Raw genomic sequence first — 18952 nt, forward strand, 5'->3', positions numbered from 1 at the left:
CATATAGCATATTACTAACGTCATGGAAATGTTGTGACATGAGTGTAAATGTAACTAGTATCTCATATATCAACCATTTTTAGTTTCTGAACATTTGCAAGAAATGTAGCCTACAACAAATTTCAACATGGCTCACTTTCAGTTCAAGGACACCGAGAAACCATTATTTAGGACCAAAGCAGCTCCTATGCCATGGTGATAACGATCCTTCTGAGGAAGCTGCATAGTTATACATGTGTGTTGCTACCTCTGAGGCAGGCATAAGCGTGGAACGGTACCATGACTCATGACTGCTGCCCCTGAGGAAACTGCAGAATGATATTTATGTGCTCTCGGCTCTGGGATGGATTGTATACTAGTGGTATTTATGCTCGTGCATATTAGCTACCATTTTATCCTATGTTTTAAACAGATACTATTGTTTCCAGTAGTGTCTTTTTTGTAGATTACGTGCGCAAATGCTTCAGTTACACGCACTGCTGCTGTACATTCTTACACATTTGCTCTTGTAGTCACTTCGGCAGTCACTTGCAGAAGAACTGGGCTATAGGTGCCCTCTCATCGCCCTAGTAGTGCCCTGCAAAGTGGACTACACAAGGAATTAGGTCATTTTAAGGGAGAACCTAGTGAAACCGTTACAAGGTAACTTCAAAATCTGCAGGCAGCAGTGAATAACTTGGAGGCTGAAACAAATAATTATGTGTCTTGTCAAGATCTGGCGAGCTGAGCCTGCTGCTGATTGTCAGAGCAGCAAATAAACAACAATGTGTCAGTGCTTTTAATATTAATATTTCAGAAATCTGAGATGAAAACTTAACGTGGAAGTAACCTGTATAGAAAAATTGCCAAATCAGCTGGAAATCGAATGTAACTAGTTAACATTTACCTGGGTAACTTATGTCACTTATGCCTGAGGTTTTAGGTTGAGTGAACAAAAAGGCCCGATATAAATATGTGCGCAATAGCATCAAACTGTCAACAGATGGCAGAGCGAGGTAAGTGATTAGTATGCATAAGGCGTGAGCAAGAACTCGATGGGTAACACCGAATTCGTCATTCCACTACCCCGTATTAATTGCTTAATTAACTGCGTTATTTTGGGCAAATAACAATCTGGTTGGTAATATGTTTGTTGATTTAGACATTGTTTAAATATGAACACTTAAAAGTCCTTGTAACCGCACTGTGTGCTATACAAAATAGGACTAGGCAAACGCTTTTACAATTAAATATGAATAGCTGTTCACACTTTCATATGATTTTCGGTTTGTCTTAGAAACTAATAAAGGGATTTTCCAGCGATTGTCTATACAACGAGAATTGTTTCATTTTCGAATAGCTATGTGTTTTGTACTATTGCCCTACGTTCCTCAGGGAAACACCACTGAAACCAGCCTAACAGGTTCAACCACATGAAGTTCTACAAGCTTTCCATACCATACCATCCTTTCGATTTGGTCATCGGGTTTTGTGACGCTGCATGACATCACATTCAAGCTCCACACTACACTTGCTGCAGCAATGTTTAGTGGAAGAAGTCTCAGCCATAGGCAATAGTGTGTCATCTTGCCTTCAGACGTTTTTGATCTTCACGAACACACGAAGGACATAACCTACCTTCGACTGGGGAGGGATTTAGCTGTTTTTATCGCTGCCAGTAGATCGAGAAAACAAAACGCCGGTTCACGGGGCAAAATTTAATCTCTGTCTTGGATTTGCCCTGTATTCATTAACCACTATTTATCGGTGACCGTCGCGAGAGGATAATTTATGATAAGGCAGTTTTTGAGGTTGAGGATTGTGTTATCGAACTGTGTATATTACAAGAAGATTGTGAAACACTATCAGTGGCTACGACTTTTAAAATGAGGAACAGTTGGACGATTGTTGTATTTCTTCTTTGCAGTCAAGGTAATGTAACATTTAAATATTTCGTGTATTGGCGACTGATAACATGAAAGATTTTTGCGTTCTCATCCAAAGTCAGTGTTTCTTTAACGATTCGAATTACCATTGGCCACTAGCAGTACACGCAGTCCGTAAAGTCGAACGTCCCATGTGCATTGGCTCGCAACTTGAACGCATGCTACAGACTTTGTACGGGTAACTGTAAAATTATTTTTGGTGCTTTTCACAAACGGTTTACGGGATAAACGGAACTCCCAACCTTTCCTTATACTTAGTTTCGCTACGCCATGTTAACGCAAGGTGTGGCCTCACAGGGTGTTTATTTTTCTCCAAGTAAAGGCAGCAGGTGGGATTTTTTCTTAACACTTACATAATCATTCTGAAAAAGTGGTCCCGACCGTCATAATTTAACCAGTATGTTTGGTACATTTTGCTGATAAGGGTCTGTCGTTATAATAAATTATGTCAGTTGGGTGGCGCCAAGTATATAGTACACGCAACAGGGTGTTGGCACCACCCGATTTCGACGTTGCTATAGTACATCCCAGTCTATTATCCAGACTGAACAAGGCATTGAAGGCCAAACTACTGAACAATCCAAGGTGTGTGTGTGTGTGTGTGTGTGTGAGAGAGAGAGAGAGAGAGAGAGAGAGAGACAGACAGACAGACAGACAGACAGACAGACCGACCGACCGACCGACCGACCTTAAAGTTCCTTTGTTGTCCTGTAGCTGTGGTGGAAGTTATTCATCGTTTTGATACTCTGCTACGGTTTTAACATCGATCCGATTTGGTGGCGTCGGTGTCATATGCTCGCATATGCTCATAGCTGATCTGCACAGATAAGGGTACAGAAGACACACACAGATGTAGCTTCACAAATGCAAGAGGGACACAAGTAATCAACCAACTACGAATACGAAGAATTACGGCTTTGTGGATACATTATAGCAAAACAACATGAGTGAACCATCGGCCGTGCTCGTAACGTTCCATTGTTGCGGTGCACTATATGCATATTTTCATTTCTCTGCAGGGTATTGAGGTGAATGAATTTGCAGTTAATTGGCTCTCAAGCCGAAATCAAGTTCTGATTCATAAAATAACACAAATATTTGAATGTACTAATTTAACTTTGGAGTGGGCAAAAAAAAGCTGTAGTAATGAGCCTAGTTTATTAAAAAGCCTTTAAGGGCTCAGCCTCTGTAACTTGGTAATGTGAATCCTGCTGCTTAAAAATATTTCTGTTTCTTGCATCATCAGCACCACTTCCACTGGTACCTTTAATGCAATGGCACTTTACTTGTAAAACAATTGGCCTTTTCCTTCCTGCACCGTAATCTAGTTTGTTTGACAAGAGATAATTTGGGAATAATGTTCCTCAGTTTCTGCATGACATAATGTGAAAGATAAAACAACCACCACCACTATCATAAGAAACACATCCCCCACCCTATCTTTCTCTCTTTTCTTACACTTACTTTCTACCAAAAAAACAATGCTGATTTGAGTTCCCCATCCTGACACCCCCTCCCTCCCTTTCTCTTATCTCTCGCCCCCTCTCTTTCTCTTTTTATGAAGCATTCAGACCTTCATCCTGAGCCTCTGTTCCTGTGGCTCTAGTCATTGGTGAATTCAGAGCCTCTATGCCCCTCCAGTTTTGCCTCTACTATCCCCATTGTTTTTTGGAATGTGAGGACAAGGTTTCAGAGACTGCTTTCTACGAAGGTATTTAGACTGAAGTCTTTGTTTGACCTCCTTTCACAAACACATACCTTACCCCATGCTCACACTTACAGACTTCCATGTAAATGAGGCCCACCAACCTTTTATTCTTCAGTCTGATATAATTGGAAATGACTGGAAGGTCAAAACATCTACCCAGCAATGGATATTATGCAGCACTGAGTGTGTGCGACAGGTGCAGTTGTCCTCATCAGATGCAGAAGGAATACAGGCTTTGTAGATGTGTATTACAGCTGGAGCATGCATCATAGCTAAAAGGTCTGCTCAGTGTCAGTCTCTCTCTCTCTCTTTCTCCCTCCCTCATGTGAGAGATATTGCTCTCTCGCCGTCACTTTCTGTCCCTCTCTTGCTTTCAGTCTCACCCCTCTCGCACTCCGTCTATCTATATCCCATTCTCATCACTTGTGTTCAGCGAGTCATACAGTAGGCTGTGCCTCCTATTGTATGGAGAGCTCCCATTAATGCTGGCTAGTGGTCTCTTGGTGTCTCAGCCTTGAAGCCCTGCCACCCACCAAAGCTCTTGGATGAAACAAAGGCCAAGGGAATGGATTTCTGTGTGGGCTTGGAGAGCATCCTCTTTCTTACCTAGCTGTATTCCCTGTGAACTCAGAAAAGGTTTTTTTTCTTGCTGTCGTTGGTGGTGGTGTTTACCATTTTCTCTGGTTTTCTCACATCTGACCTCCTTGTTGAAAAAGACATAGAAACATCTCCATCTCTGCAATGGTGTTGTAATATGGGTGTTGAAAGCTGCTGAGAAAGGGCCATGTTGAGCTCAGTGGTTGTGGGCAGTGCACTAACAAGTCTAATGCTGGCCTGGGCAGCAGTGTAGGCTATGGTGAATCATTCTTCACTCCTCTGAACAGAAGCTGTAGAAGGTTTAGTTACTGTCTTCATTTTGAAGAAGCTTGCTGCTTGCTTGGCTTTCTCACCATCATAAATTAAGTTTTAATTTGCTAGCAGATGTGGAAACATGTATGATTGTATTTTAAACCCCTCTTGTCATAAACTTTAATTTGACTTTGGCAAATCTTTACAAAGCTGCATTAACAGCTTATTATAAAAGATACATTTGCATCGTTGAAGAGAAGGCAGGCTGGCTTTCCACTGTCTCAGTTGCTCATTGCATGATGGTGGTAAAATACCGATACTGTGTCGAGCTCATCTCAAACTGGAATGTTATTGGAAGTTCTCTCTTTAAATCTTGTAATCTCAGATGTGACAATGGGAATGCTGAAAAGAATGAGGGGTATAAAACCACATGCAATAGGGGAAGCCAATGAGAGAAAATGTTCTCATTCATTTAATGTTTCTAATCTCTTTTCACTGACAACTAGGGCAATGGTTGATGATTTGGAACAAAAGAAGTTATTTAGAGACTTTGGGAATAAATAGAAAAAAATAATAAAAACTGCATATATTTCTTTCTGCAGTCCTCTGACCAGTTTGGAGAATTGAAATGACAGGCATGTCTCAAGCTCAAGTCTTATCTCCAGAGAGAATTTTACAGTGTCACTTTCAATGTCTTTTTGTGGCAGGGTGAGAGGCTATATCTTCTGGAAGTTTCTATGGCATGCCATTTGTAGTGTAAAGAAAATGACTTCCATGGGGAATTTTCTAACATATTTACATAAGCAGCTGCTGAGTTCATTCTGAGTTTTGCTTGTCTGGATGTTTTTGTTTCTAATTTTTTTTTTTTTTTTTTTTTTTTACTGTGACTAACTGAAATTTATTTTTCCAGATGTAGTTATATATGTGGGTAAATGTTTTTTAGAGAGAAGCAGGGGGAGTTGGAGGCCAATGAAAATTGGTGGAGTGCTGGAATGGCTCTTAGACACTTGCATGCTTGCCCTCAGTTTGAGGTTCATTTAGACCAAACCATCTCTATCAGGAGTAGCTTAACAGTTACGGTTCAAACCCCCCAATGCCAAGTTTGTCAGAACTGTCACAGCCACTGCTGCCTGTGGAACTGTACAGCCCTGGGCTTACTGTAGGGTAAAGTTGCTTCTCTCTGGTCTGATGAGAGTCAACTCCAGCATCCTTCCTGCCAGATGAAGGAGGTAGTTGCCCTTTCAGTCCTGTTTCCGCTGTGAGAACATCAAAGTGAGCTTGTATGCTTTTCAGTGTAATGCAAAAATATAGCATTTTTTTTTTGTTTTGGAGATCGTGAGTGAGTCAAAGAGGTGAAAGGTTCATTTTGCCAGTGAATGGTAAATATGCCTCACTTTTCAGTGCCTGCAGGAAGGTGTTGGCCCTGAAGCTGCCACAATAATTGTAATACAATATTAAAAGAGCTAGTTCACAACAGAGGGTGTGTTTCTTGCTGTCTTTACATTTTCTTTCTTCTCTCTTACTTCGTTTACAAACACACGCTTTCTGATAACCCACTAGATCCCCTAGCCTAGTGGAGATGTATACAAAGCCTATTTAGACAAACGGGGAACACATCAGTGGCCTTTAAAACGTGTTTTGCAGTTGCATATCCCCCCCCCCCCCAATCCTACTGGATTGATGTGGTGAAGCACCCTGCCTTTTCTACCGGTGGTCTTCAGGGAATTGGTTTCGATTGAAAAGCATTTGTGGCATGGGTTTATAGAACAGTGCGCAGCTTAAATATATTAGCTAGACCAAAAGCTGTTGAAAAGGGTGAGGAATCAAAACTGGTCTCTCCCCTTCCACAGTAAAAGGGCTTACCAGCATGATTACTAGTGAAAGCTAAATTGGCTTTCTGCCCCCTGTCTTTGCCAGCTCTCATTCCTTGCAGTGATTCTCTACCTTCTCTTTGCTTGGTTGAAGCTCTTTTTCTCTCTCTCTCTCTCTCGCTCCCTCTCTCGTGTGTGTGTGTGTGTGTGTGTGTGTGTTTGTTTTGTATCATCATTGACTTCTGTGACTTTTCAGTTGCCAAGCTAAAGTACAGTAACAAATAAAATGCTAAGTTATGATTAATTAAATTTGCCTAATTAGATATGGAAATAGTATAGACTACAAGCGTTATCTTACAGTATTATATGATAGCAGTGTTTAATATTAATATATAATAGTGTTTAATATTAATATATAAGAATATAACTGAGGAAGTGTGTGTTTGGTGAGTGACCAGTTTCAGTTACAAGATAATGTCCACTGACATACATCTTAATGAATGGAAAACATGTCCATTAAGACATAGCTGAATTTTTGCATTGCCAATCTCTTTCATTCACTCTCTTTTTGTTTCTCTCTCTCTCTCTCTCTCTCTCTCTCTCTCTCTCTCTCTCTCTCTCTCTCACTTCAGTCTTTTTGTGTGTTCTGTCCCATCATCAACCATTTGTCTCCCACATATCTTACAAAGCCTTAATTACAGTTTGACTTCAGGAACTATGCTTAACCCCCCCCCCCCCCCCCCCTAACTTCCAGTCTGCCTTCCCGGTGCAGTGCCGCATACCCAAAGTATGTAAATATTCTAAATTATAATGTCAAAAGGCATCAGGCTTCTTTTCATCACTGTGCCCAGATCAGCACTCCAATCTCTTCCCTGCACAGCCCACTAATCTGTCATTCCCAGATGCCGCTCCCCCTTGCACTTCTGCCCTCCTGTTATCACTGGATTGCTGTCAGACACAATGTATTTATTCCTTCCATCTCTCTTTTCTTTCCTTCATTCACGCTGCCCTCTGAAACCTTGAATCTGGTTTGCCTCTCTTTTTTGCTGTACTCTCAAGCTGCTTTCTGCCATGGCTCTGTATGTGTGCATTTCTGTGTATGCATGTGCACACATTTTTTACTTTCAGTGAAGTAAAGCATGATTCTGTTAGGGCTAGACCTGCCATTTAATTTAGTGCTCATGCTTTGCGTTTGAGTACTGTCTTAGACTGCCTGGTTGTCATTTGTGTGGGTCCACTGTTATACATTTTGTTTTTTGTCTCTGTGAGGGATTTAGTTCACATGTAATTACTTGTTACTGCTTATGTGTTTGGGAGTTTCAGCAATTTGATACAGCTGATGAAAGACCTCTGTCCATAAATAGTCCTGTCTCTCTGGAAACCTTGTGTTCTTCTCTATGCATGTATCATTTTAAAATGCCACATTTAAACCATTGACAAGTGAAGTGAATAACATTTGATTATCTTATTACAGTTGCACCTGTCAATGGGTGGAATATATTTGGCAGCAAACAGTTTATGTACTGTAATCAGAAAAAAAAGGTAAACCTCTGAGTGAGTTTGCTAAGGATAACAGGCTAAAATGTGATGCCTAGATAACTGAGTTGGGGCATATACAAAATGGCAGGTCTTGTGGAATGTTCCAGGGTGCAGTGGTTAGTGTCTACCAAAAGTGGTCCAATGAACCATTAGCAACACAATCATGGGTTACCCAGGCTCTTCAATGCATGTAGGGAGCGAAGGCTACCCTGTCTGCTCCACTATCACAGAAGAGCTCATATAGCACAAATTGCTGAAAAGGTTAATGGTTGCTATGATAGAAAGGTGTCAGAACACAGTGCTGATTGCCTGTACCGATCCTCATCCACCACCGAAGGTGCCAATAATGGGCATGTGTGCATCAGAACTGGACCGTGGAGCAATAGAAGATGGGGGACTGCTCTGAGGAATCACATTGTCTTTTACACCATTGAACAGCTAGGAGTGTGTGCATTGATAACCTTGGCACAAGGATGCACTGTGGGAAGAAGACAAGCCTCACACTTCCACTTGATGGTCCTATGTTTTTTTTTTCCCACATTTGTGCCTTTTTTTCCAGAGGCGTGGGAGTTTGAGGGTACAGCGCAGTATTTTGCTGTTTCTTGGATTGTGCTCTTCTGGACTGAGATTGATGATGTTCTATGTGGACTTATTCCCCCAGCCTAAGATGGTCACATCTCCAAGTGTCACCTCTGTGACAACCTTGGTGTTAACCTTCCCCATTCTATGTACGTCTTCTTTCTGTCCCTGGTATTTTTCATTGTGATGGCCCAAGTGCTGCAGGGCAAGGAGCAGGATGCACAAACATCTCTCCATGCAAACAGACATTTATTAGACACGGCAAAACATGAACAAACAATAACCATCAAAGGTACTCGCAAGTAACAAACTAGTGCAGCATGGTACAAACAATCGATGATAACAGCACCCAACAGCATGTAAACATGAGTATGAAACATAATTGTGAGCAAGAACATGAACACTAACACCTACAATGACTGACAATGGTGCTACATACAAAACAGGGGTTTCAATACAGACATGCATGATATGAACAGTAAGGTTCAGGTGTGTGATGATAAGGTGGGTGTGGTCACAAATAAGGAGGCAGTCACAGTCAACAGAGTCAACAGACAACTCCCATTGCACATACCACATGATAAGTGGGGGGGGGGGGGGGGGCGTACCATTATAGTCACACCTTACATATTCTTTGTTTTGAATGCTTAAATTATTTGGTACCGACACATCTAATATCACTGCTGTTTTTTTAAATTAACCCTTTATTTAACCTTGGTAGCATTCACGATGAGATAAAAATCCCTTTTACTAGTGAGCCCTGGCCAAGGAGGAGGCACACACTCAATTGAACTGTCAACAAATAACAAAAAAGGGAGAAGGTAAAGGAAGGAATACAGAAATCAAAACACAAACAAACATAGTAATAAAAATCTTTATCAGATCTCTTAAACTCAGATAAGGATACTAGCTTCTCTAATTTGAAATGTTTCTGTAACTCATTCCATATTGATGGAGTGCTATAACTAATTGCTGTCTTACCCGATTGAGAATGTACTTTTGGAATGGAATATATCCACTTGAACATAAATTATACTGGCACCTATTTGTTTTCACCACTCTCTGTGGTTCCTCCTTTTTGGACATGAGTGTCCAACTCATATGCCTTGCATATTTGGCCACTTTGTTGTGTCTCTCAGTGGATGCTTTGTTTGCCAGCATCTTGCATCCTGATACTACATGCATGGTAGACCCCATGGCAAGTGGGCTACTGGACTGCATAGGCCTGAATCCTCTAAGCCAGATAATCACAGTGGGTACAGACTGAGGAGCAGGACTGTACATGGTTGATAGATGGAAAGGGACATTGACTCACTAATCCACCTGAGCAGAATTGAGAGCAAGGGCATAACAGTGGTAATGGTACTAGGTCAAGCGAAGCAAGGGCATAACACACCAGAGAAGATCCAAGATGCAGAGTGTGTAATAGAGCCTCAGAGACAATCCAGCACCTAGGAGCAAGATCCACAATGCTGGTACAGAACGCATACACTAAGAGACACAACCAAGGGATCATATACAGGAACATATGCAAGGCATATGAGCTGGACACACCCAAGTTAAAATGGGCTAAGATCCTGTAGGACCTCCAGATCTAGACAGATAAACAAGTAGTGACAAATCAGCCAGACATTATTATAGTGGACAAGATACAGAAAACAGCAGTGGTAATGGATGTAGCAGTCCTAAGTGATCGAAACATCCAAAGGAAGAAATATGAGAAGTTGGAAGAAATAGAGAAAAGGTTAACACCAAAGTTGGTGGTGATGGGGGTCAAAGCCCAAAGTGCCCCTAAGCTGGAGGAGTAACTCCAAAAGGTCTCAGTCCAGAATAGCACAATGCTAAAAATAGCAAAAGTACTGTGACACATCCTACACAGTGAAACAGGAATTATATATGTAGAAATGGTCAAAATTGTAGTGAATTGCACATGGTTTCCAGAGAAAGAGCACATTTCAGACAGAGATCCTTCATCTGCTGTGTAAAAGTGCTTCTGAAGTACTAGAACGTAGAACCAATTTATATTAGACAAAGCAGATGTTTAAATCATGACATTCGTTCTATGGCGTTCTAAAGTTCAGAGGGTATAGATCAACAAAATTATCAGCAAGGCTTATCTTGGTTTTTTTCAATGTAAAGCTGAAGTCTACATCTCTAGAAAGTAATGCAGTAGACAACTCCCACAAAAGGTATGAGTGATAATAATTGATCCTTTCATACTATTTATTTTAGTGGTTGTGTTAATAAATGTAAATGTGCTCATATAGAGTGGTTGCAGGGTACAGTACCACAGTTATTATCTGAATTGTCATTTAACTCTTGACAAGTTTGTCTTTGATGTTTTTGTACATGTGTATGTCCTATGTATATATACAAATGATTTTTAGATATTTGGGCAAATAGTTAGTTCTTTGAGGGTTTCCTGTACATGTGAGTTTTACGGTCCATGTGTGTTCAGAGTTCAGCTGGCAGTTCCTATACTGGATTGTGTCTGCTTTTTACCACACTGCTCAATCAAGATCCCGCTGAGCACTCCGACAGACTATCCGCACTCGCATCAGTCTCCTGCTGCCCTGAATGACAGCCTGTGGTGTGCACACTATCTTCTCTCGTTGTCCAAGTCTTGCGCCTTGACCCACCATGCCATTCCAAAAATGAAAGAAGAAAAACAGAGGATTTTTCTTTTCTTGAACGTTTTCACTGGAGAACATGTTGAAGTTATTTTTGGTTAGATTTGAGATTTTATTGTGCACTGTGTTTTCCAGAAAATAATTTCACTTGGTTATTTTATATCGATATTCAGTCCTAAATCTGCAAAAGCCTCAAACTCATGAGTATTGACATCAGCCAAAATGTCATCTCAGCTATCATGTTCTCAGCCATTTAGCTGATATTTCAGGTTAGGAAATAAACATTGTGCTTAGTCTAAGGCAGAAACAATTCATTTAAACAAATCATGCTTTCATAGGCCATCTAAAGGAACAGCAGGTTTCAGTTTGTCCTCAGTAGTTAGAAACATGATTCAGGCATTTCATTATGGCATTTAGCTGACACGTTTATCCAAAGCAATTTACAATTATGACTGAGCACAATTTGCTGGTGTGGTTTGAACTGGCAAGCTTCTGATTACTAGTCAAGTACCTTAATCACTGAGCTACCATTGTCACAGGCAGGTTTCCAGACCAACCTTTCCAGGGCTTTCTCAGCAAGATGTACTCACACCAAAAAGTCCTTCAGTCTTTCAGCGTATAGTTTTCTATGTCAAACCTGTTTGACAGAATGTAAAGCTTCTTTGAAATTATGACAATGCAAGTAATTGTTTGATTATCTGAAGTGGAGGTCCAGTTTGGAACAGTGCACATTGCTTTCATAATGTGTAATACTTTGGCCATTTGTGTGTGGGGAAGAAAATGCCATTTATAATTTTATGAAGTCAGTTTGTTATACACTTCATTATCATTAACTCCCATGATATCTCTAGGCACACTTTTAATGTAGGGGCAGTATTGAATGGATCTGAATACATGCTTGTATTTTCAGTCCTCCCTCTGGTCATCAGGGACAATGTCCTAGAGTTTTAAGTATGTGTATTGTTCTGGAAGAGGGTGTTCAGGGACAACTGAGATATGGACTATCTTATTTGTTAGTGTGTGTTTTTAGATGGCCAACCTTGATATGCCTTCCCAAGAGATCCTCTGACATTTTATTTCAGCAGCTATTTACTCTAATAGCCCCTATACAGTGATGGTAGCACTGGTTGCCCTCCCAGACTTCTCTAATTTTACACACATGCTAACACTCCACTGCTGATAGCTTTCCCTCCAGCTACCAGCACAAATAAGCCAGATATAGTGGCTTTTATTTCCTCTGAATGCACAAGTGCGTGCCTGCGCACGCGCACAGACACACACACACACACACACACACACACACACACACACACACACACACACACACACACACACACACACACACACACACACACACACACTCTGTCTATCTCTCTAATAAAAACATGTATATATTTAAGAGACAGAGCTTTAGACTTTTCTCCACAGCCCACAAATTTCTGTGGCATTCAGCTTGGTTTTGTTCCCTGCTGAAGCAAGCCAAGCTTTATCCTTATGTCCACACACCCATAAAATAATCCTCTGTTTTCAGAAGAAGCCTGCACTTGGTGAAATGGTCAAGCACAAAAAATATGACTCATCCTGATCACAGTGACTTCACAGGCATAGGGTATAGAGTGTTCAAGGCTAGTAGTCGTCGAGCAGCATAGTAGACTGTAGCGAAAGAGATTTCAGGGTGCTTGTGCATATGGGAGCTTTTAACACATCCACAAGCCTGGCTAGCTTGGATATCTTGGCTAGTTAGCTTGCTACTACCCAAGGTGTGATTTCAGCTTAATGGTTACCTTGACAGTAATACTTCAGAGACTTTGTGATGACTACACCAGGGCTCAATGCTGGGGACTGGCTGCTATTCCTTGCCACAGGATGCTCTTGGATGCTATACAGAATATTGTTTTTGACATTTTTTGGGGTGTACGCAGAAGCTGGCAGCAAGAAGTAACTGACAGCCAAACCACCCAGAGGGGACTCCTGCCTCACTGTTTGGCAAGGGAAGTGGATAAGCTTTCTGAACGAGTGCACTGGGCTGGACCATTATCTTGAGTGTATGCACACATCTGGTGTTTTTCCCCTGATCACCCTTGATCAGATCGTCATTCACATCCCTCCTGGGCATTTACAACCGAAGGCATCTCCAATAATCCATGGTGTGATCAGATTTCTCTCTCTCACTCTCTTGCTCTCTCTGTTTTCTGTGTAACTCTATTGCTGTGCTGTTCTGAGGGCAGGCTCAGACAGCTGGTCTGCAGGGAAAGATGCCAGAAGCACAAGCTGTATGTTTACCTTTATCTTTTCACTTCTTTGCTTCTTTGAAGAACAGTGGACATTTGCAGATTTGTAGAATGTGGCCTTTGAGTGCGTCAGGTCATTGTAGGAGGTGGTTCGGCAGGCACAATTGTGACCAGATTTAAATGCATCTTTCTAGCTTTGAAGCTTTCCTGTCGACATTCAGTTGTGCCCACAATTTGATTTGACACGTCTTACTAAAGGGGTAAACATAGGGACAGTATCCACTGCATGGTTCTCCTTTATGATAATTATCACTGCATTTTCAATTCAACCTATTGTGTATTTCCTGCTGCCCCCTCCCTCCCCATCTTATGTACCGTAAGTCATGATAAGGCCTCTCTGAGAAGTGCCATCCTGTTTAATGGGAGGCTACTGTCTGGAGTCAGATTTGTCTGAGGAGTGATCCAGACAATGAGAATAATGGGGCAGAGGAAGAGGAGATGATGTGCAGATGGATGTCAACAGAGGTCACAGCACAGCAGGTCAGTTCGGAGTGGACGGTCACATTACGGAGTTCTTCTGAGGGAAGATGGAATGAAAGATGACCTGTCTATAAGAAAATGCAGAGGTAAGCACAGTGAAAGCAATGGGAGAATCACAATAAGAGAGGAGAGCATTGTCCTGTATTCATTGAATTGATTGTTAGAAAATAGTGCAAATAGAGGGAAAGAGTACAAATAGTGAGTGTGAAAGAGATAACAAAGAACATTGGATTTTCAGCTAGAGTCTGGTGGGTGGAGTGTGTGTGCGTGTGCGTGTGCGTGTGCGTGTGTGTGTGTGTGTGTGTGTGTGTTTATATATGTGTGAAGAAAGGTTATCAATAGGTGAACAGGACAGCAAAGATAACAAGAATTTTAAAAGCCTGGCTTTGGCTTATCTCTGCCAGAGTTTTAGCTTGGTATAACTTGGCTAGTCCAGTGAGGTGTAGCCTATATCTGTTCCCACTGTCCTTGCTTAAACTGTTAATGCCTCCCCATATTACAATGTGGACTAACCTCTTTTAATCCAGATTCTCTCTCTCTCTCTCTCTCTCTATCTATCTCTATCTCTCTCTCTGGATTACTCTATCTCTCTCTTGGTGGCCCCAGTTGTGGTGATGGGTCACTTGTCCAGAAAACACTAGCATATTTATTTACCCCGTTGAACTGTCATGACTTTGCAACAGCCCTGAATTTGTACATATCTGTGTGTGTGTTTGCATAGAGATGGATTGTAACAAGAGAAAGATGAGGGAGTGAAGGGAGATTTGGGCATATGTCCACATTCAGTGTCCACCAAATCATGCATTCCCCTTGTCATTGGCCCCTCTCTCTTGTTTCATTCTTTGTTTTTATCTCCCCCTCTGTCTTCCATAATTCTCAAACCAGATGAAAAGAGAGGAGGAAAGTCTTTGTTTTGATTATCTTCACTGTGGCATCCTTCAACAGTGCATTGACGAGGGTTTGTCAGCAATTCATTAAATCCTCATCATCGTCATTACTGTGGGTCCTCACATCTCATTGTCCTGAGGACACCCCTCACTTCCTCCCCACCTCTTTCTCTACATCTCTCTTCCTCTCACTGTATGTTTCATCTTCCCACTCTCTCTCTTGTCTCTCTTTATTAGGCAGCATAGAAATGGCTGCAGGCTATTGGTGTGTTTGTGTGTGAGACACCATTTGGGGGAAAATAAATAGGGAAGAGATAGATTGAAAGGGAGAGCTTGAAATGCAGAGAGAGGAAAGGATCCACCATCTCTCTCTCTCTCTGTCTCTCTGTCTCTCTTTCTCTAACTGTGCATACATGTGTGTGAGTAAGCTCAAGAATGTTAGCGACAAGCAGAGATGACGAGGGCTAGGTATATGATAGCAGCCCTGGTTACAGCTGTGACACTCTCCGATTAAACACACATTTAAATAGACATAGCCTGTGGAGGGGTAGGGGATGAAGAGCACCTGATTGGCCACATCTTACTAGGGCTGCTCATCTCAGGAGAGCCACTGCACTTCGGCGCATGGATTATTCATGCTAGTATTCCATGGACAAATGGCATTTTCACTGTCTGGATATTAGCTTTTGCTATCAAGTCCATCTCTCTATGCCATAGTTCGTCTTTCTGCTTTACATTTCTTTTCCAGAAATCTTATGTGTCTGTCTTTCTCTCACCTATATCGCTCTCCCTCTATATCTATATTTTTGTTTTATTTTTTGAAGACTCCCTCTCTTTCCCTGCCTGTATATCTGCTTTGTGTTTGGTACTGTTTAAGATTGCATGATCCTCTGCCCCTCTCCCCATTTCTTTATTCATTTTCAAAGAGAGAGAGAGAGAGACAGAGGGATGGAAGAAGGGAGGAATGGCAAGTAAGAAGCTCAAGCAGCAGAGAAGTGATGGAGAAATTTGTGCTGAGAGATGTAGAGGAGGAGCAGATGTTAGATTAGGCAGTAATGAGCAGATTTGTCATTGAGGTCATGTTATGGTGATAAAGGGGTCAGAAATAACTGAGTGGAAGATTACCAATTAACTCCAGCCCTGGCTCAGGTCTCTGCCATTCAACAGCAGTGTGTGTCAAAGCATTCCAAAACTAGTCTGTTTAATTTTTGCTTGAATCTGCTTATGTTTCCATAGTTACACATAACTCTCTGCACAGGATTCCTTTGTTCTAACCTATTAAATGGTAGAAGATGGTAAGAGTAACATTTGATTAAAGCACAGGTTATTCCATGCCGGTCACCTAGGGCTCCACAACACACCTCACAGGTCTCAGCAGCATTGTATAAGAGGCTAGGACATGCTGTCAGAGGTGTTGTATGGTGTTGTTGAATCATATTTTGTTAAACTGATATTTACATGCAAATGCAAATTTCTGTTTTCAGACATTGTTGTCTCACTAATTTTGTAATTGCTGATCAATTACAGTTAAAAAAAATAAGTGACCAACCCCCAAATGTATTTAATTCAAGAGTACAAAAAGCATGTAATATTTTACTTTTTACTTGTAAAATGTAATGTATACTTTTTTCTCGATAGACAGCCCCATGCATGGAAAATAGTTTTCCTCAACAGAGAGATGTGTGATGGATGGTGTTACAGCCACAACTCTGAGTTAAATCATCATACAATGCTTTTATTTACTCATCAGTATTTTGAACCAACCAATCAGGTGCCTAGGGGAACCTACCATTTCAAAGCTGGCTCCTGGTCCTGCATTTGTTTCTGAGATTCACTGGAGCATTTCCAGGATTTACTTTTATCTCAGTACTTTTTATGCACTGTTTAATGTCAGGATATTGTCTGAAGCCAATGTTAAACTCAATGCCTAATTGGCTCCCAAAATAAAACAAACTGCAATAATGCAACTGCTTTTGTCAGTGCTTAATTTTCATAGTAGTATGTCAGAAAAGTGATTTAAAAAGGGAAATGGAAACTATTTAATGATTCATGATTTGTCAAATCCTTCTGCCTCATTTATGAAAAAGAGATTTAATTAATGGAATTTAATACACATTTACACAGTATTCAAGTGTTGATATAAGATTCTGTATTACCAGAAAATCTCACATTTCACTGATGGTTTAGTTGCTGATTTAGTATCATATTTTTCTGCATGAGTGCTGAATTCACTTCCTGCCACATTATTAGGGGGAATGGTCCCATTCCCAATGGTTTGAAAGGACTGATAATAAGCAGCAGGCCAGCATGGGAATGAATGAGAATATAAGGTCAACCAAAAGGCCATGGTGGTAGTGCTACAGCAGACAGAGCTCATGTGTTCTCATGCAACATGAAATAGCGAGTGACACTGATGCTGTTAACCTCTGCGCTTCACACACACACGCGCGCAAATGCACATGCACATATGCACAGATGCTAGCTCGCTTGTTAGGGTGGTTGTAACGACCTCAGATCATGGTCAAACTCCCACACAACAATGTGGCTGGTCAGATTATACCAACAGAGTAGTGCAAACATCAGCTTTGATCATGTCCGTAAATTTAACCACATCTGCCGAGGTGGGGCTGTCAATCTCCAGGAAATATTCCGCAGTGCAGGGCTTGGTTTCAGCCCCCATCTAACACAACTGATTCAATTCATCAAGTGTGATTGTCAGGACTTCTGGTACTGCAGTGTACTGTAGAAGGGTGGTAGATCTTCCAAACTGGATACCACTGTGCTAAGAAGCAACCTTTCACAACCTTTCCCGCCCACAGTAGAAAAGTATACTCTGTGTGAACAACTCCTCATTAGTAATGCTCAGTGTTAGTTTACTGCCAGTACAGGCTTCTAATAAAAAAAGATGAACATTTAAAATGCAAAGTCATTTTTTGCTGCACTGTGCCTCAAACTGCAGTACGTGCTGAAACAAGTGTCAGAATGAGGCTCTTTAGTTTAAATTGGTTTTTTTTCTTTAATATTTATTCAGCTTGATGCCACTGGCCTTCTGGTAGGCAGCTTGATTCCATTACCAGAAGCATAGACTCCAGAGCACAGCAGTCGCTCACCAGGAGTGAGCACACCTGGGCCATGTGGTAGCAAGTGCAGTAGAGCACATGTGGAGAAAGAGGGGAGGAAAGACAGAAAGAAAGAAAGAAATAAAGAAAGAAAGAACGAACAGTTGAAGCCCAACAATATGTCCACCCTAAGATGGCAATATACAGCAACTTTGTTGGGTGTCAGCTGATGGTTGATGCTACCAGATGCAACCATCAGTGCTCCCTCACGTGATTCATTCCAGGTTCCAGTTTGAATCGATTCAATTCAGACAATTTAGCTGCTGAGATGATTGGCATTATAAGCAGCTGTCAATTCATCCTGTCTTTTAATTAATCTGCCAGCTTGCTTGTTAATTGGACTTAGATAAAATTTATTAGCCAGATTTATAAGTGTGTAGCTTGTAATATTCATGTTGCATATCAATGACACAAATAGTCACTGATTAATTATCTTGCTTAATTACACTGGCCCACTGTTTTTTTTCTCTAGGAAAATAAATCTGTTTTTAGTATTTCTTTCTAAGTATCTTAGTAAATCCATATTAAATTTTAATTAGCGGCAAAAAAACGTCTGGCCTTTCACAGCAATACGGTGATAGTAACAGACTACAAATCATAAAAATGCAGAAGAGCACCACAAGTTATTAGACCTTGTGACCACTTTTAAGGGCAGTACCAATACTCTCAAATGTTTTGTGACTCGTTTCCTTGTGAAGTTCATCTAGATTATTTTTATTCACTAGCATTTATACCAATTTTTTTTTAAAGTCAAACACACTCTAAGTTAAGATAAGCTAAGATAAGTCTGAAGCTTCCTTGATAGGTTAATGATTCCATTACAGGCAAGAGTTTCAGGATGCTTCATTAAATATATCTTATACCCTGAGGACTCTAAGTGGAACCAGACATTTGTCTGTGTTTGTGTGTAATTGTGTTTTTGTGTCTGCCTGTGTGTGTATGCATTGAGGACAGGCTGCTGCTGAGGACTTGATTAATTAATTAGCTTACCGGAATGAGCCAGAAAGTGTGGCTTTATAATTCTGTGCAATGGGCCATTTATAACCACGGAACTGGTGTCATATTTAACTTGTAAAATGATGCCCTCTATATTCAGAATGAATGCAGAGATCAGCTGGGTGGCATCAGAAGAGA

At 41.0% G+C, this 18952-nt stretch overlaps 1 protein-coding gene across 2 annotated transcripts in view; it reads left to right on the forward strand.

The window, feature by feature from the left end:
• Positions 1-1498: 1498 nt before the first annotated feature.
• Positions 1499-18952, forward strand: part of pvrl2l (PVR cell adhesion molecule related 2 like) — an 87321-nt gene continuing 69867 nt past the window's right edge. For both annotated transcript variants that reach the window (XM_027016272.2, XM_027016270.2), the window contains exon 1: positions 1499-1911. In XM_027016272.2, coding sequence (XP_026872073.2) covers positions 1866-1911 — 46 coding nt within the window. In that variant the 5' untranslated portion in view covers positions 1499-1865. The remainder of the gene's footprint in view (positions 1912-18952) is intronic.

Source organism: Electrophorus electricus, chromosome 8, assembly GCF_013358815.1.
Source record: "Electrophorus electricus isolate fEleEle1 chromosome 8, fEleEle1.pri, whole genome shotgun sequence".
Lineage (NCBI taxonomy): Eukaryota > Metazoa > Chordata > Actinopteri > Gymnotiformes > Gymnotidae > Electrophorus > Electrophorus electricus.